The 23,559-nt window shown below is 51.3% G+C and overlaps 1 protein-coding gene across 4 annotated transcripts in view; it reads left to right on the forward strand.

Moving 5' to 3' along the window:
• CRTC3 (CREB regulated transcription coactivator 3) overlaps nt 1-23,559 on the forward strand; it is a 98,844-nt gene that overhangs the window by 56,655 nt on the left and 18,630 nt on the right. For all 4 annotated transcript variants that reach the window (XR_007152899.1, XR_007152900.1, XM_047862224.1 and 1 more), the window contains exons 4-9: nt 5,420-5,481; nt 7,346-7,408; nt 9,483-9,583; nt 15,338-15,373; nt 17,269-17,354; nt 19,399-19,448. Coding sequence is in view for 2 of the 4 variants with exons in the window: in XM_047862224.1 (XP_047718180.1) it covers nt 5,420-5,481; nt 7,346-7,408; nt 9,483-9,583; nt 15,338-15,373; nt 17,269-17,354; nt 19,399-19,448 (398 nt within the window). In the remaining 2 variants the exon portion in view is untranslated. The remainder of the gene's footprint in view (nt 1-5,419; nt 5,482-7,345; nt 7,409-9,482; nt 9,584-15,337; nt 15,374-17,268; nt 17,355-19,398; nt 19,449-23,559) is intronic.

Below are 23,559 nucleotides of genomic sequence, written 5' to 3' on the forward strand. Positions count from 1 at the left end.
GCTTAAAGTGGTCACAGTGCAGTGTGGTGAGCTATCGTCGAGGCAGCTCATAGGAGGGGCGGCCAGGACCAGTGATGGGAGGCTGGAAAAGGCATCCTTGCGGTATGTCTGAGGCTTGCAGGATGAGCCACCAGTAAGGGGATGATGTATTTGTGTACTCAGCAGAGATCTACAGAGTCCCTTTTCTGTACAAGTACTGTCCACGCGCAGGGGACTGAGTGGTGGAACAAGGCATGTCCCCGCGTTGGTGAGGTTTTGGTCTGGGGGAGGTGGTAGACAGCAAACAGGTAAAGAAATGATTAAGGAAGATAATGGCAGAAGGTGGTAGGTGATGCAGAGAGAGGGAGGCAGCTGGAGAGGGAATGTTCCAGGAAGACGGTGTATCTTGTGCAGAGTCACAGAAGGGGAGACCACACCATGTGCTCAGGGGACTCGGTCTCCTCCCAGGTGATTTACCACGGGGTGCCACTTGACCCCATCTATGGGTCCCCTTGTGAAAACAGCAGCAAATACAGGTCACCTTCAGAGGGGAAGGGAAGCAAAAACTAAATTAGTGCACAGATAGATTAAAGTTCATCACACAGTACATGTCTGATCCACAGGTCGTGAGACCCCTCTCTCTGTTCTCTTCTTAAGCACAACCTAACTGGGGTCTGGGGACTGGGCATCTGCTGATACAAAAAAATTTTTGAGCTCAGGCCGGTCCGTTAATGGACAGCGTGTCTCTTCTGCGGAACCAAGGGGCCATGAGCTCCTAGTGAAATACAAGAGAGGGATAATTATATGTCGAAGGTACTGACATAAATCAAAAGAACTTGGGAGAAAGATTTCATCTTTCCTTTCGTGGCCACATTCAGTTGATTTTGAAATAATTTGCTTAAAACAGTGGCCTTTCACACAGGGTCTTCTGTTATCTCCTTAATGTCTGTCTCCCACTTCTGTCATTTGAAAGTGTTCACACCAGTTTGAACCTTTGTTAGGACAAAAAGAAAAGGAGAAAAACGTATCCAGAATTCTCTTCCTGCAGCTGTTTCTTGGCTTGGAAGTTACTTCAGCGCGGCAGACTGGCCTAGACAGGGGTTCAGTCCTATGATACAGGGATCTCACATGAACCGGACATTGTTTAACGAATATTCTGGCTTCCTCCCCGAGTGGGTAGCAAGCAGGGCACCGGCCTGGGGACATTCCTCGTGCAGTGGGCAGCTGTGGCTGGGGCCTGGGCTTGCGAACTCAGCTTAGGGGCTCTTCTGCGTGTCCGCGGCCGCTGGTTTCTGCAGCAGCCCTCTTCCCTCCTCAAGGGCAGCGGACGTGGGTCCCACTCGCCGTCCGGTCACGTTTCTGAACAACTAACGTGAATTTGCGGCACATATGATATTATCTTAGACTTGTGGGTAACACATCGAGAACGCAGGGGACATGCTGGAGATTCATGGTAAACGCCTTCCTCTAAAGGTGCTTTTAGAAAGAGAGAAAAATAAGTGTGTGGAAAATTTCTGATTTATGTTCCCAACAAGGCGCAGGAGTGCATCGCATCTGGGAAACTAGCGTGAGTGGTCACGAAGGGATGCCTCAAGACCTGCCAAAGTTAGGAATGGCTTTCCTCTTTGGAACAGGCCTTGCTTTGAGTCTGTTCGTACAACGAGATGAAAGTTTTAGGACATTGGCGTATAGAACACGGTTTCTTTGACATACTCGGCCTGTTACATTTGAGGAAACGCTACTCCGCTCCCCGCGCCCCCCCCCCCCCACCTCCCGCCGGCCCCCAGGGCTCGAAGAAGGCTTGCAGCTAAAAAACTTTTTCTCTTCACCCGGGACTAACAAAATGCATTTGATCTGATCACAAAACCCAACTTTTACCTAATACCCACTAGCGATTTCCATCTTAAAGGACAAGGAACAGGCTGATGTTTAGAGCTTCTCAGGAGAAAATGTTCAGACTTCAAAATTCCACATGTGACCTGTCTGTCGCTCGTGTGCCAAGGAGAGCAGAAAGATGTTCCCACGCACGCAAGGACTCAGAAAGATCCCACTCGGATTCTCTCTGTGACGTTGGACTCCAAGATGTTTTCTAGCAGGACGTAGTTGGAGGCAAAACAGGACGAGAGGAAGTAACATGATGGCGAAGACGTGGTTGAGAAAATAGGAAGGAACCAGACTGGGACCGGCTCTGTGTGTTCGGTCCGACCCTGGGAGTTGTCTTGCGGGCGGGTTCCAGGAAAGCAGACTCAGAGTCCACTCGCCCGGCCGGCTGCATGGGAGGTCCTGGGCCTGCCCCACAAACCGCCCCCTGGTAGAACCCTGAGCTCCAGAGGCTCGGAGACAAGATGGCCAGCCTCCAGGCTGCCTCTAGAAGGCTCTTCCTGAGCCCTGCCCCAGGTGCGCTTACCACATGGGAACAGGAAGCCGAAAGGAGAAGCTGGGCTGTGCTCTCCAGCCACGAGGCCAGCAGCACAGCAGAGACAGGGTGGATGCCGTGTGGAGCTTCTGTGGCTCAGTGACCCCACCCATGGGTAGATGGGCCACCAGATGTCCTGTCTTATCAGCAGAAGAGCTACTCCCCTTCCTTTGGGGAAGAGTGAGTAAGAAGCTTCCCTGTGACACTGCCCACGTGGAGGAGGAGGAGGGGAGGCCTTTGGTCAGCGGACTGAGGCAGGGACACGAGGAGCTTCCTCTCCAGATCCACAGGCATGTGGGGAGCACGTCGGTGGGTTAAACACGGTGGATGGGCGAGAAAAGGAGCAGACGCGAGGGAGGAGCGGGAGTTAGTGTCCAGGTGGAATTTGAACGTGCTTTTGGTGGCAAAGCCGAGCAGGCGGTGGGAAACTGGGGCTTGGCACGAACTGTCGGCGGCGGGTTTGGGGGGTCCCTGGACTACAGGTGTCCAGTGCCGGTTGGAGTCAGAGGCCGGGGCAGGACTGACGACCCCCCCCCCCCCGCCCCGCCCCCGGTGAGCTTGGGTGGGCCCGGCTCTGTGTCCTCGGGCACTCCTCCCCGAGTGTCTCCAGCCTCCCACGCTGCCCCCACGGCGTGATGCCCAGCAATTCCGAGGCCCTTGTCCCCGTCCTGTCCCTTTGTGAGCAACATGGGCTGAAAGGCTGTGAGGCCATGGGGCTCAGGGAGCATCAGGATTGGAGGAAGAGGAGGAGGAGGAGGAGGGAGCAAAGGACCTGAAAAGGAGTGCGTGGGGCGGGTGTGCCAATAAAAAGGGGCACACTAATGTGGGGACCTTTTAACCTAGGCTCACCAGGGGTGATGGCCGAGGAGCTGGTCTGGCTCGTTAAAAACCCTGCTGCCGGCTGCTTCTCCGTTGGCAGCCGGTAGGCACCACGGTCGCTTGTTGAATTAATGGTAAATTCAAGTTGACCAATAAGGGTATTTCCCCATCTTTAGGTTGTCCTGTAGGACATGTCGGTGTGGTGGACTAGTCAAAGCCACCTGAATGAAAGCTCCTGAAATCTTAAGAAGACTTTTCTGGGCTTGCCTTCGGTTGACTGCAGCTTCGTGAGCCAGTGACGTTAGCGTTTCTCCTGATGCCCAGCAGCTCTTGCGTTTTTAAACGGCCAATAAATGACATGTGCCAGGGAGAGCTAAGAATGCTCAGCGGTCACATCGTTTGAGTTTTGCTGGCCCGGCCTCATCGCACCAAGAACCCCAGCCGGGCCCGGTGGTGGTGTGCCTGGGCCCTGGCCCCTTGGGAGGCCGAGGAGGGCACGGCCGGAGCCCAGGGCGGCCGACCGGTGGGGCGTCCACGCGGACTTCTGCATCAGGGTGGCGTGGGGCTGGTGGGTGGGGGGATCACCTGTCAGCAGCCGCCGCACCCCGGCCTGGGCGATGCGGTGAGAACCCCTGAAAGTTAATTTCAGGAAACCACTACACGTCCATGCTGTTAACATGCATCAGAAAGGTTAACGTGCTGACTCGAACCTCACCATTGAGGTAATGCGCGCTTGGTCATTCTGTTACCCTGAAGCCTCCACGTGCTAAGTTGTGTTAGCGGCACTGCCTCGGGGACTTAGGACGGCAGGGTACTGAGAGAAACGGGAACCTTCTGCTTCCTGACGTTCCGCTTCTCCCCACGGAGATCCATTGAAGTCTGCAGGAAGCGGAAAGACAGATGCCTGCAGGTGGGGAGACTCGGTGCCTCCTGGCCGATGGCTCGGTCCACCAAGGCTCTGGTGGTTTTCATCGGTCAGGGGGCCTGCCTCCTTCGTGCTCGCCTCCTGTGGCGTATTCTAGCCTGCACTTCACAGGCACGAAGCCCCATCGTTGAGGAAGTGTCTCCCTTTTGAAAATCATCTCTTACCGTGTGGACTTAGGTTCAGATTAAGAAATAAGCTAGCTGCAGATGACAAAACAAATACAGAGAGTGGACCTTGTGATCATAACGCCCCTCCCGGCCACAGGGGCCTTTCACACCCAGTCGTTCATCGGGGACACCCAGGCCAGGCCTGCGTGACGGGGGCCCCCTCCCCTTCCTCCTGAGCCCACGCACGTGGTGGCTGCTGTATGGAATCATTACAGTTTGTAGCAGGAGGTTATTATGATTAAAGATGTTTTGAAGAGACTGTTCTATGGGTGTAAATGAACTAAATTAACTAAACGCCTCTACTGCCCTCGGCGTGGATATTGTCGCATCACATCCGTTTCTCTCTGCGTCTGGAATATGTCCCAGGGCACCATCCCTGGAAGAGTACAGAGTTTAGAAAACGGAGCCCCCGACAGCCCAAGGAACTTACCATTTCTCCATAAATCTAGTGCAGCTCTCTTCTGGTTGTAAGTGACAGGAACCCTCAGCTTGAAAAAAGGAAACTTACTGACTTATGTCCCTGGAAACCCAAGGGCACTATCCAGGGGTTCGCACAACAGCCCTGAGACTGTATCCGCTACGTGTCCCCTGGTGGGTAGGGGGATCCCACCTGTCAGTCTGTGTTGACTTCCTGGGTGGATGGGCTTTGTCTCCTTGCAGACTGACGCGGCTCTTGGGCTCATCACCCCAACTGAGGGCACCCTTTTTTTCTCCTCCGAGGCACTCTCTGGCTTTGTTTATGTCAGGAGCCCATCCCTGACCAATCACTGTGGCCGGGGGTATAAGATACCTTGACTGGAAATACTGAGCCTTGGGACAGAGGGGCTTCCAAAGAATGGCGGCCTTACCAGGTTTGGGGTGAAGGGTGGAGGCAGTTCTTGAAAACAAAAGACGCTATGCCAGCCAGAAAAAAAAAGACAGACCCCACACATGAACCATACAGAGACAGCACTTTCCAGAGGCAGTTGTGGAGGGAAGGCCTGGAGGAAGAGCGATGGGTGTAGAGAAACAGATGAGAAGCAGAAACCCTGTTGTCTGACTCTCCATGATTCTGGCGTCTTCTTTCTGCTTCAACTTTCCATTAATTTTATTTTCCTTTATTAAAAATTCCACTTTGATGGTAGTACTTTCGGAGCCAGTTACTCCTCACAGCCTCTGGATGAGAGTTGGCCAAGGTAAGGAAGCCGTATTTAAAAAATGTCTTTACTGTTTATTTATTTTTGAGAGAGAGAGACAGAGAGCAAGCCGGGGAGGGGCAGAGAGAGAGGGAGACACAGAATCCGAAACAGGCTCCAAGGCTCTGAGCCGTCAGCACGGAGCCAGACACGGGGCTCGAACCCACGAACCATGAGATCATGACCTGAGCCGAAGTCGGACGCTTAACTTACTGAGCCACCCAGATGCCCCAGCAAGCCGTATTTTAAAAAGATATGATGGGCACGTGTTTGTCGATGGCTCCACTTAATTTTATCCACCTTGAATGTTGTTGTAGAGATTTCTAGTATAAATCATGGAATTTTGTTTTCTCTTACAAAACTTAGGTCCTCCACGAACAATCATAGGCTTATATGGAAGTCTAAGATGAAAAGTAATTTAAAATAAACCTAGATCTTCATATTTTTTTAAATTTTTTTTTCAACGTTTTATTTATTTTTGGGACAGAGAGAGACAGAGCATGAACGGGGGAGGGGCAGAGAGAGAGGGAGACACAGAATCGGAAACAGGCTCCAGGCTCTGAGCCATCAGCCCAGAGCCTGACGCGGGGCTCGAACTCCCGGACCGCGAGATCGTGACCTGGCTGAAGTCGGACGCTTAACCGACTGCGCCACCCAGGCGCCCCTAGATCTTCATATTTAAAATCAAACAGAAACGCACTTGGAACACATCTACCAATGGAATGCTCTGATTTGGTATTCTTCTATTGAAGACACGGAAAAATAGGAAAAATAAACACCTTTGCTGGGGTGTCCTCGTAAGCCATTGGAAGGAAAGAAAGATTTAAGAAGCTTCTAAAACTGTAATTTACACAGTGGATTTGATTTAGACTCTCTGAGTATTTTCATATACAAAGGGCATATACAAAACAAAATTGAGTATTTTCGAGTATAGCAGGCGACAGAATATAAAACCAACTGAAAAGATTGGCGTATCCACTGTGTATGCGATATCATTTTCAGGTCACCGGGTCAGATTTAGGAGACACTTGAAGTGTACATATCAAAAAAAAAAAAAAAAAAAAAATCAGCTCTCTGTGTTGAGGTCGACTCTCCATCTGCTCTCCGGGCAAATCCCGACTGAGCACTTCACCGTGAATAACATAGTCAGGACCTGGGAACTCCGCTAAAGATGAGTGATGGCGGGCCCCTGCCTCCTTGGGTTGTCACCTGCCCTCAAGAATTCTGGGATGCAAGTCGTGGGATAAATACAATACTGCGTTTTAAATCATAAAAAGGTGTCTCTAAACTGATTATTTTGCAAACTTGGATCCAAGAAAAAATGTCTTCAGCTTCCCAGAGCCCTGGGATTAGTTGGATCGACGTTTTCATAAACTGGGCAATTACAACAGTTAACGTGTTCCTCCTCATGGCCGTCTACACGGGAATAGCATTTTTGCATCCAGGACGGCCAGGGCGCCCCCTCTGCAGACACGCGGGATGTGTGCTGGGCAAGACCTCATTTCCCCCAGAGAGGAGTCGGCCATAGAATCTAGAATCGAACTATCTCAAAGGTGCTTATAAATCCCCTTTTTAAAACAAAACCAAACCTCCTTATGTGCCCAGCCAGCTAACCCTGTTCTCGTGGATTTGTGGTAGTTTTTATCATGGAGATCAGGGATCCTAGGAGGTGGAGAGATCACTCAGTCTGACCTCATTTTAACACCGTTGAGCAAAATGACCAAGTCATGGAGCGTTTGAAGTGACTTTCCCTCAGGTTGTGCGGCCAGGTGAGAAGAGCCAGTTCTCAAACTCAGGCCCCAGGCTCCCCTTTGCTCCTGTGGATTGAACATCTTTTCTTTTTCTGTCACTCTGGTTTTTAAAGGCAGCAGCATCCTTGGAAAGAAGAAAAGCACCCTGGGTTCAGGCTGACATCTGCACTTAACAGGTACCTGGGTTCATTGCTAGTAGAAATAAATTTCCGAGACCAATCAATTCGATTGTCCTGCTGCCCTTGATATATTATCCGGTGGCCAGAGGATATTCATATCAGATGTGTTTATATGAAGTATTAAAAAAATGTCAAAGGCCTAAATCTCCCACCATTTATCGAATGTCTGCACAGACAGCACAGGGTACGTAGACAGTATGAGAGCCCGAGGTCCAAGGCGGGGCCGCGAGATTGGCTCTTACTGTGCGACCTCGAGTAAGTTATTTAACTTCTCCGTGCCTCAGCTTACTCACCTGGAAAAGGGAGATAATAATACCTGTATCAAGGGATGGTTGTGGGGATTGAATAAGGTACAAGAAACACGGGGGACATTAGCATTCAGCCAGAGTTGGCTTGGCATCGCGATCACTTTGGGCTGGACTCCAGCGGTAAGTGCTCTCCGGGGGTCATTTTTTTTTTTTTCAATCCTGACAGCATTCTTCAAGAATGAATATTATTTTCTGTTTTAAGAGATTAAGTGACTTGTCCAAGGCAGTTTAGCTAATGTGCGGTGGTACTGGGATTTAAAAAAAAAAAAAAGTTTCCAGTGCAAAATACAAAACATACACCAAAGAGAAAAGAGTGATGGGAAGTCCCTGTGCCCACCCTTCGGCTTCGGCCCTCATCGGCCCGGCTCCTTTCTTCGGAACCCCCTCCTCCCACCCCCGTCCCGCCACCCACTAGACAGAGTATCACACAGGTAAATATCTCTGAGAGGAAAGGTTGGTAAGAACCTCTTTTAAAGAAAACACAACCACAATGTCATTGACAAAATTAACAGTGATTGTAATACCCAGGCTACCTTCACACTTGCCCAGTTGTCTCTCTGCATTTGACTGATGTTCTCTTGAGCCTCTTTGACTCTGTAAAGGAGCCAGAATCCAAACCGAGGGGTCTCTGACCCCGGGGGGCACGCTCTTCCTGATGCATCATGCAGCCTCCGAATCTCCTGTACCCCCGTCTGAGCACGGCACCGCCACGGTGCCCAGTCAGGCCACGCGGCTTTACTGGCCATGTGAGGCTCTCACCTGGAACAGACCACAAGGAAACATCTTAGGCTAATTGGAGGTCTCTCACAAAAGGCAGGTAGTTTGACAGTTGGATAAGTAAATAATTGTCTCTTAAGAGTTAAGCTTATGCAGCCCCTGGAACCGTCTGGGAGCATTTCAGAAATTCACTCCAGATCGGTGGTTCCCAAACTTTCTGCCTTAGGACTCCTTTACAGTCTCCAAGACGTTAAGGCCCTCAAAGAGTGTTTGCATAAGTGGCTGTGTCTGTTGACATCAGCCTATCGCTACTAGACGTTAAACTGGGAGATTTATAAAAGATACTTGTGCACTTAAAAATAACAAAGTAGCAATCACAAACTCATCACGTGTCTATGTAAAAAGATGCCTTCTTCTAAGAAGCACAGTTACATTTTCTAAACCACAGAAGAGTCCGCTGAGAAGAGTGGCAGTGCTGTGCCTTTTACAAACCTCCCCGAAGATAGAGATAGCGGGTCCTCGGCCTGACCCCACAGCTGCCATGTTCCTGACGAGAGCAAGGGCAGAAGGGCAAAGAACATGTAGTATTATTTTCAAAGTCGTCTTGGCCTTGCATTCTCCCTGGAAGGGCCGGAGGAGCCCTGTGGTAGGTGGCCCTTCACGCAGGAGTTATTCTCAGATGGAGAGACTCTGGTGCAGAGAATGCACAGGTCCCAGCGGTCTTCTGAGTTGCAAGGGGGAACAGGAAGCCCCTTAGGAGAGGCGGTGAGTCCAAGGTCTGCGTTGTCGGAGTAGACGATTACGCCATTAGCCTCCAAGCGCAAGACTGTGCAGGCACAGACTGCCATCTTTTTGGGCGTGGGAGATCCTCAGAGGCTGTGGTTTGATGTGAGGGACTTCAGGTAGGTTCCAACTCCTCATCTTAACAGATGATTGTAAATTCCTCATTCCTGCCTTCTCTCCTGTGGGTAATTTTCAGCAAAGAATATTGCCTTCTTACTAAAGACAAATGGATTTTCAGCCAGACTCTCTCCTCCTCCCCTTAGGACCAATTCTGATTCCGCCCTTCACACGAGTGCCCTGAGCGCCAAGCCCCAGGACCCCTATGGAGGAGGGGGCCAGTCGGCCTGGCCTGCCCCATACATGGGTAAGACACAAAGGCCCCTGCTAACAGCCTCTGTGCTTTCTCACTGTTTGGAATGACACGAGCTCCGGGCTTTGGCCTTCATTCACCTTCCTCCACCACTTGAACCACTCTGATGCGTCTTCCTGTTCCCGTCTCTTCCTCTCTCACCTGCCCTGGCCTACCTGGACCAACACCCTTGGCTCTGTCGCCATTTCTGTGGAGCCGTCCTTGATCTTCCTCCCTCCGCCGACCCACAGCTACCCATGTCCTTCCACCCCAAGTTCCTCCCTGCACGTGCCTGTCTTGGCACCTGTCACCTGACTGTCTTTCTCATGGGTGTGCCTCTCCCCCTCTGCTCAGTGTGGATTTCCTGAAGTCGGCATTTTAATGGTCTTACCTCCAGCAGGGTGCCCAGCACACGGGAGCCCTCGGTGTTGGAGAACTGTGGAGAAGTTACACAGTGGCTCGCGTGCATGGAGCACTGGGCTAGAAAGGACTCTAGGTGCTGACATCCAACCTGCGGGCTTCACTAAGACACTTTCCAAGCCTGCCTTTCCCTCTGCGGTTGATAATCTAGTAGGAAAAATGGTGTTGAATTACCTGTTCCCTGTGCAGATTGGCTCTTGTCCACAAACGGTTAGGGCCGCGTGTTTGGTCTTAAAACAGGAGCATGAGCATAAGTAAATCTTGGTCAAGATAATAGCAGCTTTTCTGGTTTTCTTTATTTTTGAGGCCATTTAAGCCCTAGATAGTCTCTGTTCCTTCCAAGGAGAATGTCCAAGGTCTTACTTCCTTGCACACGGTAGGGATGGGATTAAGTTAGTAATAATTGTTGCTGTATTTGCTCCCTTGGTGCAGTTCAGAGATGGCTGCATTTGCCCAAACGTTCATTTACGTTTCAAGTGTCAGGTGGTTGAGAGGTGGTCTGGGCCACGAGGCTGTGTCTCCACCCATGGGAGTGTGAGCGTCAGGCTGGCGGTATCGTGGGAACTGGACGGGAGTCCGGTGCTCACTGCCGAGGGAAGTGGGGTGCACGGGAGATGCGGTAGTTTGGCTTCAGGAGAGGCATTGATGGGAGCAAAGAGAGGAACCCCAGAAAGGCAGAGGCTGTGATCAGTGGAGGTGCCAGGAAGTACAGCAGGATCCTGGTCTCCCTGAACCGAGAGGGAACCAGATTGATGGATTTTCGCCCCGGAACCGTGAATAACGAGCTGCATCTCTGCCCCTGCCGTTCCTTCATTTGTGTTGTCGTCCTCTCTGCAAAGTTTATGCTTCCGCAGAAAGGGCCAGAATCCTCGAGACAAGAAGGAAATCGTGGGTAATTTTAAGGAAGGAGCCTTTCAGGCCTGCGTGCAGAGAGGAAAGAAAGTAAGTGAAGGAGGCCATTAACTGAGTGAGGTAGCCTGGGGGGGCGGGGGGGTGAGAGATTGTCCAGGTCGGTCGGAGGGCAGAAAGGCAACAGAATGGGAACATTGATCGTGGGAGACAGACCAAGAAAGAGCAGAATTTCTGGGTTGACCTGAGAATCAAGGTGGTCACTCGTTTGCAGATCAGCAGGTAAAGATTGTTGGGCCCTCGTGGCTGACAGCCAGGGAAGGTGGGCTGACCTCCCAGCTCGAACCTCCGAGCTGTTTGCCTGCTTCTCTGCAGCAGCCTTGCAAGAATAGCATAGCTCAGAAACACATCCAAATAAGGATGTGTTTACATGGGAAAGCCAGCGTGTTTAAAGTATTCTTCAAGTCTCCAAGGATGGGGCTTATTTCTGGAGAATTCTGTTTGTTGGTGGGAGCTATTTTAAATAGTTTCGTGTATTTTCCCCCTGTAATTCATTAAAGTTTTTTTCATTCTCTTTTCCTTTTGGATTTTAAAAATATCAATTAGCTTTGCAAAAAGGTATTTCTTATTATAGGACCAACCAAATAAAGTAAAGGTTTAAAAAGTGATGGGAAACTATAATTGAAGCCCAGGATTTAGGCTCTGCAGCAGACACAGTAATAAGTGCTCTTTCCCTGGGAATCTTCCCCGAGCATAATGATGTAGCCTCAGTCCATGTTTTTCTTTGTTGGTTTGCTTTGCAAGCTGATAAGGGAGCATCTGCTCTTACGTAACTACATGAGCAATAAACTGTGATCCATCCACGAGCGGGAGTCTGTGTCCCCAGAGGAAGAAGCCATTAGTCTGATACGTGGCTTCGCAATTTTCATAATGGTTATTGAGTTGCGTGACAATTAGGCGTCAACAGTAAGTGGTTGATGCGAATGACAGAAATAAACTTACACAACCAGACAAGGTTCTTACAGTTTCTCTCTTCTTACTTAATTATCCAGAACCTACGAAGAGAAGCGTTGACCATTTCCCTGGCAGCAGGTGCACTTGGCCATTTCACACGCACACAGCCCGGCAAGCAGAAGGGCTCCGTGTGAGCCTGGCTCGGTCTCCTAGCCTAGGACTGTCCCCTAACTGCCCTCTGCTCCCTCGCTCCCACGTTGCCGTGGAGGAGGGGGCTGGAGCGGTCCCTGTCCTTTCCGGGACCCAAGAGTGTGTGGGAATCATCTTCCGTGCACCCACAGCTATAGATAGATGCTGAGTTGTACCAGCTTTGGGAACTGCAGCCCTGAGCCCCTCCCCTGGGAAAGAGGCATGGCTTGGACCTCCGGTGGCCTTTCAGCAGGCAGATGCTGTGACCCGCTCAGTTAAGGAGAAGGTCTCAAATGCAAATAACCCTGAAGGAAGTGAGCCCGTTAATGACCCTTTGTGTATGCAGAGGAGGGAGAGGGGGAGGGCACAAGCATCCCAGATCTTAAGAGGGTCAGAAGGTGTCACCCAGGCAGCAAGAGGGCCAGGACGGGGAGGCTGAAGGGACCCACCTCCTGCTGCACCTGCCACATCCCTGCTCAGCAAACACAGCCGGTGCCAGGAGTTTAGATTTGTCCGGCATGGGAGCGGGCAGAGGGGACGTGGTCTGGGTTGCATTTGGGAGGTCAGCCCTCCGTGGCTCCGAGGCCTCGAGGGTTCCCGGAACACAGATGGAGCCGTGGTCGTTGCCGTCCCCTGTGGGACCGATGTGGGTGAGTGTCCTCTGTTTCCAGATGTTCAGTCACAGCGCGTTCCCTTTTTTAGCGTTAGCGCTTTATTTATAGTTGTATCCTAGGGCAATTTTTTAATCCAGTAATAAAAAATCCAGGCCTGGATATTTTGGTTCTGTGTTGGGTTGGCGCTAACATCCATTACCGCCACCCCCGTTCTTGCTGTTACCTGAAGCCGCGAGCCTGTCGCCCGTGATTTCCCCCATTCCCACACCCCTCGCACCGTTCAGCAGCCAAGTCCGGGCCGTTCCGTCCTGCAGTGAGCCTCAGAGCCACCTCCTTCTGTCCTCGCTGCCCGGGCCCACTTCCTGCTTGCCTGGACCGGTCTGCTGGTTTCCCGCCCGCTCTCCCTGCCTTGGGGCTTTCTCCTTCCCAGCCGTCCCGCTCTCCCGCTGCTAGAACCCTCTCTCCAAAGCCCGGCTGTGATCCCGTCACTTCTGATCGCTGCATCACGCCCGTAACTGGCAGGCTCCTTCAGTCCAGCCTCATCCGCCACTCCTCCCACCTTGTGCTCCGGCCATTCTGGCCCCTGCTGTACACACTGGCCTTGCCTCTCCTTCCCACTCTTCCCTTCTTCCCCACCCTCCCCTCCTTCCCCTCCTCGTCCCGTCTTTACACTGGGGCATCCCCTTCACCCTCACTCCCCAGTGTCTAAATCCCTACACAGAGTCCCAGAATTTGCAGGCAGCGTGATCTTGGGGCTGCTAATAGTGACTGCCTCATAGGGCCGCTGTGAGGACGGCATAGGGTGCCTCACAGAGCTGGGGAGCCTGGCACATAGTAAATGAACAGTAATGTTGGCTCTTAATATCATCATCCTTGTCATTATCCTTCATGGGCCTAACTCAGATGCCTCCTCCTCCAGGAAGGCTTCCTTCTGTTTCAGTGGTACCAACGGGATAGCAGAGGGGTGATGTCTGCTTGCCACTCCGTCTCACAAGGTAGCCCTCAGCTCCTCATGTACGAGGGGGAGGTCAGCCTTCCTAACGGAGCCCAGGGTGGCTGGGGTCTTGATGACGAAGAGATGTTGCAACGTAGCTCGCCAGATTGCCGATTCAAGCTTAGCTTATTATTTGTAATGGGATAGTCACTGCTTCCCGGTCAGAATGGTCAAGTTCCCGGCCCTTTCTCAAGATGAGGGTCCCCAAGGAAGCCAAAGTATGAATCAGAAGTTTCTCTCCCCTCCTCCTGACGCTGCTGATTGAGAGTCACACCCTTTGTCTGTCTGCACCTGGTTTCCCAGTGCTCTCTGCTCACCTTGCTTTCCTTGGACATGTCACATGGAGCTTAATCCAGCTCTAGCCTCGTCCGAGTCCCTAAGAGAGCAGGCGAGGACTGTCTGTGGAGGGTCCTCGGAGGTGATCTTTAAAACGAGATTCCTGGGCCCATCCTCACACCCTCTGCATCAGTCTTCGAGACAGGCCCAGGAACCTGCATTTTAACGGGCTTACCCAACTCTTGGCGTGCACCAAAGTAAAGTCCTGGGTCACTAACCTAGATTCTGTTTGCGTGGGCTGAGAGGGGTTCTGTCTTTATGAGTGAGCTTAATTTATCCACCTGTTAGCGCTCCTGGGGATTCTCAGCGTTGCCCCCTGCCTTGGGCCCCACCACGATGGGCCGTCTTCTACCTGTTTTGGAGAACTTGCCTCCTTGTTCCGACTTCTCCCCTCTGCCCTACCATCTGGCCACGCCTAGCGCTCGCCAGTGCAGGAACTTGATGAATGCAGGTTGAATGAATGACCGTCAGACATTTCCTTGAAGCTGCAGAGGCTCATCAGGTTAACTGATAGGTTGAGCTTTCTCCAGAAACTTAACTAAACTTTACGCATGTAAGCCTCTTTAAAGACTTAGCACTTAAAACTTTGTCCCGATTTTATACCGAAAACTCAGCGTGTTTCATTACTCCAAGGAGCATGGTAACGTATCATTCTTGGCATAGTTCGTGGGTTTTCACTTAGAGCAATGGGAAATACTGTATTTTGTCATCTGCACTGTATTTTATGGGTTAAAAATGCTGGATTAGCCAGAATATATTCCCAGTCACATTTTTTTAAAACTTTGTGAATAGCTGTCACATACACTACTTAAATTGACTGAGACTCCAGGTAAATTTCTTTTTAAAATAACTTGACCCCCTTGTAAGCAATACTTATATATGTATGTAAAAATATATAAAATATATATATAACAAGGCACAACATGGAACTTCCAGTTTGTCCCTCTAGATACACGTGGTAAGTGTGGAACAGTCATGTGGATTTTTGGATTTACCTGCCCTTCCCCCACCGCACCCCACACGTGGCAACATTTTGATCTTTATTTCTTTACTTTGTGATTTGAATAGAGGTTCTCAGACTTTGTACATTGTCTTTCTTTCAGGATAGAGGCAGTTAAAAAAAATTAAGACGGAGATAATTTTAAAGGAAAAGGAAAGTAGAAAGGAGCCAGCTTTAGACTTAAATAAATCCTGTCTATTTTAATTTTAGTATAAATGCTAATGCACCTTGGGAAGAGCATCCGTGTACCAAAACCACCTTTTTCTATTTCAAAATTCTATTTTCTATTTCTATTTTCTATTTCTATTTTCAAAATTCTATTTCAAATCAGAAAGAGTCACTGATTCTTGGCTAAATAAAATTGGAAGTACCACATAAAAAAAATTTTTTTTTTTTCCTTCCTCTCCCACTAGGTTTCTGTGATGGTGAGAACGACGTACACGGGGAAGGTATGAACTGATTTCACCTACCGGTGCCGAGCGAGATGCTAACCGCAATATCTATAGCCTCCTTTCCACTCTGAACTCTTCACAGTCCTGTGTCCAGGACTTCCCCAAATGCTGACACGAGCCACGATCAAGGGCAGGAGAGAGGAACCATGTAGTAGTTAGGTCACAGAAGTTGTAACCACATGAAAATATTAATGAATCAGTCACTGAAACCACTAGTTGTCTAAACACTTTGTTTCTCAGCTGTCTCTTCGTATCTAGAAAGTTTTGCAAGTTAAGGCACCCGGCTGGTGCCTTAACTTAAGGCCCACATTCAGGGTAGAGATTACTTAAAAATAAAATCTAGAGGGGCGCCTGGGTAGCTCAGTCAGCTGACTGTCCGACTTCGGCTTGGGTCATGATCTCACAGTTCGTGAGTTCAAGCCCCGCGTCGGGCTCTGTGCTGACAGCTCGGAGCCTGGAGCCTGCTTCAGATTCTGTGTCCCCCTCTCTCTCTCCCCCTTCCCCCTCACCCCGAGGCTGTGTCTCTCCCTGTCTCTGAAAAATGAATAAACCTTAAAAAAAAAAAAAACCCACTTTTTTAAATAATAAAATCTAAAAAGAAAAAGAAAAGAAAGTTTTCAACAGATGCAAATAACAATGGGAGGAAAGGCAAACTGATTGCAAAGTGAAATTGCCAGTTTTGCAGAAGATACTGAGTTTCATAAAGCCATTTGGAGCTGGCAACCTGACGGAGGAGGGCGTGACCCAGTTCATTTATTCACTGAGCACCAGGCGCGGTTTTCTTTCTCTAAATCTTTATAACCTGAACCTTAATTTGACCAAATAAGCTTTTCAAAAGAGAGTGGCTCGAATAACAGGATTAAGAGGGACACCCTCCCACCCCACCCCCAGCCCCCACCAGGAACGGTGGTTCACCCTGGAATATCCAAGCCGAAATGGCAGCCGTGTCCTCATTCTCAGGATTTATTCTGCAAGTTTGGTCTCTGTTTCAAGTGACTTCTTTCTGGGGCCTCTTATCCTCGGGTGCACAGACTGTCCTGGTGTGGGGCCACGACAGTCACGCCAGAGCCCCTGTAGCCACGGAGACCCAACAGCAGTTGTAGCTCTGAGCTGTCGCCAGTGCCTCTCGGGTCGAATCCCCTTCCTGACATCAGATCCCCCAACCCCCGGTCTCCCCTGGCCAGACCCAGGACGTTAACATCCTCCCTGGTGTGGAGCTGGCTGTTCAGTGGCTCTGCTTCAAACCGTCTGGATTCTCAGTTCCCGTCCACCTGCCGCCCCCACCCGCCAGGGAGCAGCCTCCCTGCCACCTTCCATGCTGGGTCCCTCTTCTCTTTACTGCCCTCATTTCGTCCCTCCTGGGCCACTGTGGCCTCTCCTCACCCCGCCAGCTTCCATGCTCTCCTTGCCCAGCTTTCAGGGCCTCCCCTCCCCCAATGTGGCCTCAACCTTCTGAACTTTATTTCCCGCCACTCTTTTCTTACACCGTGCTCTGTTGAGAAGCGTATCTCCATTCCGCAGTTGCCCGCCATTTCCTTGCTTCTGGGCCTTTTTTCCTCATCTCATCTCTCGGGAATGTGTTTTCCTGTGCCCCCAAAGGGCTCCACCGGGTGCCCGGCTGCAGAGGCCCGCACTGTCTGTTCCCTGTCTGCACGGCAGCCCCCCGACGCCCTGGTTCTCACGGGCGGCCCCTCGCTGCACCTTACAGTCCAGGGCCGAATCCACGTCTCCCCAGGGCTGCCCCACAGCAACGCGCAAAACCCCTTCTTCAGTAGCGAGTCAATACATAACGTGTCCTATAAAATCACTTTTTTTGCAAAGATGATGAATTTGGCCGAGGGTGGGATGGCCACCTTCTAAACACCGTGAATATGCTTTTTCCCCCCCTTTAGTGCTATCTTTCCCTGGCCCGCTGAAAGAAGAGAATCTGCTAAATGTTCCCAAGCCTCTGCCAAAACAGCTGTGGGAGGCCAAGGAGGTAAGCGACCGTCCTCAGCCGTGTGTGTTGTCCCCGGGTATTTGCACGCCCGGCGTCGGTGTGAAGTCCTGCAGTAGGGAAAATAGGAGGAATTGAGACAAAAGGAAGAGAGGGTGTCAGGGGACAGAGATGGACAACCGTTGGGGATGATGGTTTAAACGAAACTTACAGTTGTGTTGGTGACCTGGTACAGTGATCTCCTGGCTTACGGTTTTCCTGTGAATGTACTCATTCCGAAAAGCCTATCCGTCCTTCTCACCTCAGTCCTGTTCCTAAAAGCACAGACACCTCGTTGCTGCTAGTCATGGGCACATTTTCTGTTTTATAGCCAAACCTCTTCCCTGTCACCAGCTTCGGCCCCCTTTCTTGAATTCAGGGTATTTGACCTGAGTTCTCAGGGGAGTCAGTGAACAAGTCCTCTGTTTCGTGATTTCTGTGAGCCTCTGAGTATTTGCATGCACAGCTGTGCTAGCTGACCTCCGCCGTGGCGCTCGCCGTAAACCTCACTGCGGAAGCAGGGCGTCCCCGGGTACTTGACTTGGCCTTTCTTCCCGTAGGGAGGCTGTGTTGCCTTTGAAAGAAAACAGTTTGTCTGTGCTGGCCACGAGCGAGACTCTGTTACCACTGCCTGTGCTGACTTAACTCTCCCCACCTGTTCAGGGTCCCCTGGTCCAGTTTTAGTTTCTTCTGCCAAATGTATCGAAGTCATCGTTAGCATTAAGGGTGGGCTAGAAAGGGCTTTTTTTTTTTTTTTTTTTTTTTTTTTTTTTGGTAAAAGCAAGATGTATGTGATGTTTCACCTTTTTTTGGATGGAATTTAAAATTCACATACTTAAACATAGGAGAAGCATCCGCACTGTCTTTGTGGCTGTGGGAGGCACAGGCGGGTTTGGAGCCTTTTTTCAGAGGACACGCGTGGCTTCTCCAGCGGAGGGGTGGCGATACCCACTCTTCCCTGAGCCCCGGGGACTGCTCTCTCTGGAGAGCCGTCCTCACCATGGTTCTTGTGGCCATGCAGCACTCTGTAGATCGTTTCTGGGACAAGAGTGAGTCAACGGCACATTCGGTTTTTTTTCCCCCAACATCTGTTTATCAAGCCCCTACTGCCAGGCATCCTAGCTGCCGGGATAGATGCTACAATGAACAAATAAAAATCCCTGCCCCCTCTCCCCAAGCTTCTACTGTAGTTAAAATATGTATTTTTTCTGACATTAATTTCCTCCTTCTTCACCCTGTTTTGTTTTCTTTCTTCTTTTCTTGTGAGGCCAGTTGGAAAAGTAATGTTTATTTAAAAGCTCTCTATAGAAAACATCGGGTTTTTAAAAAAAAAAATTATTTATTTTTGAGAGCGATAGAACATGAGTTGGGGAGGGGGAGGGGCAGAGAGAGAGGGAGACACAGACTCTGAAGCAGGCTCCAGGGTCTGAGCTGTCAGCACAGAGCCCGACGCAGGGCTCAAACCCGTAGACCACGAGATCTTGACCTGAGCCGAAGTCGGACGCTTAAGCAACTGCGCCACTCAGGTGCCCCAACATTGGCCTTTTTGAAGGAAATGATACTCCTCTAGAAGATAAATTAACAAGTCAAAAATCAAGAAACTTGGCTGTGGGGTGCCTGGGTGGCTCAGTGGGTTAAGCATCCGACTTTATCTCAGGTCATGATCTCACGGTGGTTTGGTTCGTGAGTTTGAGCCCCGCCTCGGGCTCTGTGCTGCCAGCTCGGAGCCTGGAGCCTGCTTCAGAGTCTGTGTCTCCCTCTCTCTCTGCCCCTCCCTCGCTCATGCTCTGTCTCTCAAAAATAAATAAACATTAAAAAAACTGTTTTTTTAAAAAAAAGGAAGAAAGTTTACTCATGTTCTGCCTCCCCCCGTGCCGGGAAAAGTCTAGTCAGAACAGAAACGTGTGCCGTGCGTGCGAGGATGCTCCCCAAAGCGCTGGCTCTCCCTGCACTGACTGGGGCCCCAGGACACTGACAAAGACTCTTTTAAAAAACTGGCATCTGACTTCGCAGTGCGTAAGCCCCAATTACTGTTGTCTCTCCCCAGATTCAGTCCCTGTCAGGGCGCCCTCGGTCCTGTGATGTTGGAAGCGGCGGGTAAGTAACGTTCTGCCCGTTCACGGCTCAGAGACTGTACCCTAGGTTCTGCCGGAAGGAGAGCCTCATTGCTTTGTCACAAAACCCTGGAAAACTTCACTTACCGTGTGTAAATGGGAAGTCTACTGAATTTGGTTTTTTTTTAGGAACAGCAGCTCCCTTTGGTACTCACGTTTCCTTTGTTTAAAGTCATCAAGTTGCATAACTGCAGTAACAAGTAAAACCGCCCTGGATGCGCACGAGAGTAACACAGCCGAGCGTTGGTCAGTACCCGGCTCCGCTGTAGAAGCAGAAGCCGAAGGCCCGTGGCACTGGGGACCGTGGCCAGGGAGGGCGACAGCCTCCGTCAGCCTGGGGGCTTCCTTGCGCAGAAGGCGATTGAGAGTGTGTCCCTGAGCACCCTTCGTGCCACTGAAAGACACGGTTACGAGTGATACGTTTCACGTGAGGCTCATTTTACCGCGGTTTAAAAAACTAAGCGGAAGATGAACACGTAGGAGAAATTTGCAACTACGAAAAGAGTGTTTTTGAAACCACTGATTCGCTGGTGCGTTTAGGGGCGTACAGCTTTACTCCCTAAAAGATTTGAGACAGCTCTCAAAAATAGGTATGGTACCAACATTAATGCAGGAAGTTCATGAGGAGATCGGGGCTGCGGACGAGCGGGGAGCTGGGAGGGATAATGAAGCCCCCACGTCAACAGGCGCCCCTCGAACTGGCCCGCGAGATGGGGTACAGGGTGCACACCGACGGAGCCCTGGGGACCCGAGGGGCAGGGTCCTCACAGAGCCCCCCAGGGCTGTCCCACCGCTTCGAACCAAAATCAGCTGAGAAGCAGCGACTCTTTCCGGGTCTCGAAATAATGTGGTGTGAAAATGGGACCCTGGCATGATCTACCTGAGGACGAGCACACATTTCAGAGTCTGTGGACGGAGTTAATCAACCTCAGGCCATCCTTGCGTGTTATTTCCCCAACAAAGCTTTCTATGTGTTTTTCACGGCAGTTCATTCAGGGAACTCCCTACGGAGTCCCCGGAGTGCGGACTTTATTTCTTTCTCCCCTTTTCTTTTTTGGCTAAACCTAAACTCGTGCAATTAACAGTCCACCGAGCTGAGCTGAGGATTGACCTTCTCTTCAAAAAGTCAAAAAGCCTGGCAGGACACATACCTGGACGGAAGACCAGCACACCTGGGGTGCAGGACGTCCCTGCAGATAGGGGGCGATGTGGTTTTTATGGAAAGGGCTAAGATTTTCTTCAAGAGCCAGTTTTGGCTCACCCCTCAGACAACTGAGGGATCAAGACTCCAAAGGCCCGCGTTCCGGGAACGAGGCTGCGAATTGTTGGCCGCCTCCCCTCCCCCCCCACCAGAGCTTTAGAGCGGGCGTTTCGCAGATAAAGAGTGTTGTTTTCTTGTTCTTGTGTTAGAGGCGGGGTTCTATTCAGTGACTCTTAGTCATTCAAGTATTTATTGGCCCCCTAATTGTAGGTGCTGGGGTAGAGCAGTGAACAAAGCACATCAAGTCCCTGCTTCTCAAGGAGCCGATGCTCTAGAGGAGACAGACGGGCAGGGACAGTTAGGCAGATAAATATGTCATGTGTTGGTAGGCGCCAGGAGGAAGAAGGCAAAGGCAGATGAGCAAGCCCCTCCTTGGCCGAGATGCTGTGTGACCCCAACCTGGGAGGAGCCGAAGGGGGACGTGTTCCAGGCGGAGGGGACAGCAAGTCAGAGACCCTGAGGCAGGCGTGTGCCTGGAGAATGCGGAGGCTGGCGTAGCTTGCGTGGGACTTGAAGTCAGAGTGGAATCATCAGAGGGTTTTGAACTAGGGATACTGTCACATGCCTCATATCAGATTCAGGAGAGAACTCGGGCCGGGAGTAAGTGTATTTGGAAAGTTACAGCTTGTATTTCTCTCAGCCAGAGAGAAACTGTTTTGAATGTCACCAATGACCTGCTTCACACTGGCCAGTGATTTTCCCCATCCCTGTTACGAGCGGCGGGACCCTGCCTTCCGCCCTTCCTCCCACTGCAGTCCCTCCCCACCCACCCCCACCCCCACCCCCACCCCCACCCCCACCCCACGGGTCTCTCTTCTCTCAGCCCGAGAGCCCGTCTGCTCTCAGGGTGATCAGCTCTGGGTTCCCAAGCTCCTTTTCCTAGACCTTGACCTTTAACCCTACGACCGGTGTCCTGCATCCAGCCCCCCGAAAGACAAGGTTTCCCATTCAGTTTCTCTACCACCAAAATTACCTTTCCCCCTCATCCGTCACATCGGACACCTTTCCTTCTTCCCCATTTCTTTCCAAGTCTCCACAGTTAACCCCCCTACCTGTCCCCAGACAGGGAGGCCACCCAGAAGGAACGCTCAGCTCCCCTCCTGCCCGATTCCCCTCACCAGTCTGTTCTCGTGGGATCAGAGCCGTAGGTGCCCCCTCCTGTTCAAGGTGATCACCTTACCCACGCCCTGGCCCTCGTCCCCACTGGGCTCTCCGAGGCCTCTCCCTCCTGCTTGCCCTTGCCTCTCCTGAGTGTTTGGCCCTTCCCAGCCCTTCTACTAAGGTTTTCAGTCTACATTTCAATGTACTTACTAAGGAAGCTACACTGAAAAAGCCCTCCCTTAGCCCTGAGTTCCCTTTCCGTTCCTTCCATTCCTTCCCTTCCTTCCTTCCTTCCTTCCTTCCTTCCTTCCTTCCCATTTCCAGAATTCTTAGCCACACTTTTGGAAGAGTATTTACTGTTGAGTCTTCCTTATGGCCTGTCCATTCCTCAGCCTACTGTGGCCTGGCCTCTGCCGCCGCTGTTCCTCAAGAGACATCCCTAGTACACATCCTCTTGCACTGTGGGGACTCCGTGTCTAAGACAGAATTCGTTATCGTCCCCCGAGCACCTACCCTTACCCCCGGTGTGCTCATGCACCCCAGTGTCCCTAGGCCGGCATCCCCGGGCTGGAAAATCCGGAGTCCTTCTCGAGGACTGCTGCAGGTGTCTCCAGACTTCATCCATGTCTCTCCATTCCCACATGCTCTCCCTTTGTCACCTGGGACTACTTAGCAGCGGCCACCACTGACCTTGCTGCCCCCAGGCTCTGCTCCCTGTGCGTCCTCCCTCCCCCGTCTATTAGCCACACTGTCCTCAGAATGATTAGGTCTCCCCCTGCCCCCCCACCGAGCCTCCCACTGGCTTCTTGTCTGTCTGAGCCTTGTTCGCTCTCTGCCTACCTATCCAGTCCCGCCTCCTATCGCCACCGCCTCTCCTGAACTTGACCTTCCTGCTGTATTTCCTGCGGTATCTAAATTCCTTGGGCACACTGTGTGGTTTCACGCTTCCCTGCTTTGCCCAGCCTGTGAACTCTGCCTGAAATGGTTTTCCCACCTAGATGCTCTGAATTCCTGGGCCTTCGAACTCAGCCCAGGAGCCCCCTGGGGAGTCCCCCCCCCCTCCCCTGCTTGCTGGTCATCCCCTCCACACCTTATGCCACCAGACTCTGTCACTGCACTACAGAATTGTGTTATATGGCTGCTTTGTCTGAGTCTCTTGAGGCCCGAATGCCCATGGCTGGTCCCTGGGAGGTGACGTGTTGACATTGCCTTCCACTGCTCCTGGCTAACGGCGCCTTCCTCCAGCTGTTCTCCTCTTCAGCCCCACAGCTCTCCTCCTGGTCAGACCTGGACCACACAGGAGCCACCTTCTTTTTTTTTTTTTTTTTTTTTAAATTTTTAATGTTTTCATTTATTTTTGAGACACAGAGAGACAGAGCATGAGCAGGGGAGGAGCAGAGAGGGAGGGTGACACGGAATCCGAAGCTCTAGGCTCCGAACTGTCAGCACAGAGCCCGACGCGGGGCTCGAACTCACGAACCGTGAGATCATGACCTGAGCCGAAGTCGGACGCTCGACCGACTGAGCCCCCCCAGGCCCTCCCACACAGGAGCCTTCTAACAGGCTCTCCCTGCCTCAGCGTCTGCTCCCTCACGCCGTCCTCCACATTGTGACCACGGTGGCACCTCTGAGGCGGCATTCTCCAGCCTACGCTGGCCTCCCTACTTCTCACAGTCCCTGATCCGGACCCTTCAGAACAGCACATCCTCTCACCCCTTGTTCACTTCACTCC

The sequence above is a fragment of the Prionailurus viverrinus genome, chromosome B3, assembly GCF_022837055.1.
Source record: "Prionailurus viverrinus isolate Anna chromosome B3, UM_Priviv_1.0, whole genome shotgun sequence".
NCBI classification, from domain to species: Eukaryota; Metazoa; Chordata; class Mammalia; order Carnivora; family Felidae; genus Prionailurus; species Prionailurus viverrinus.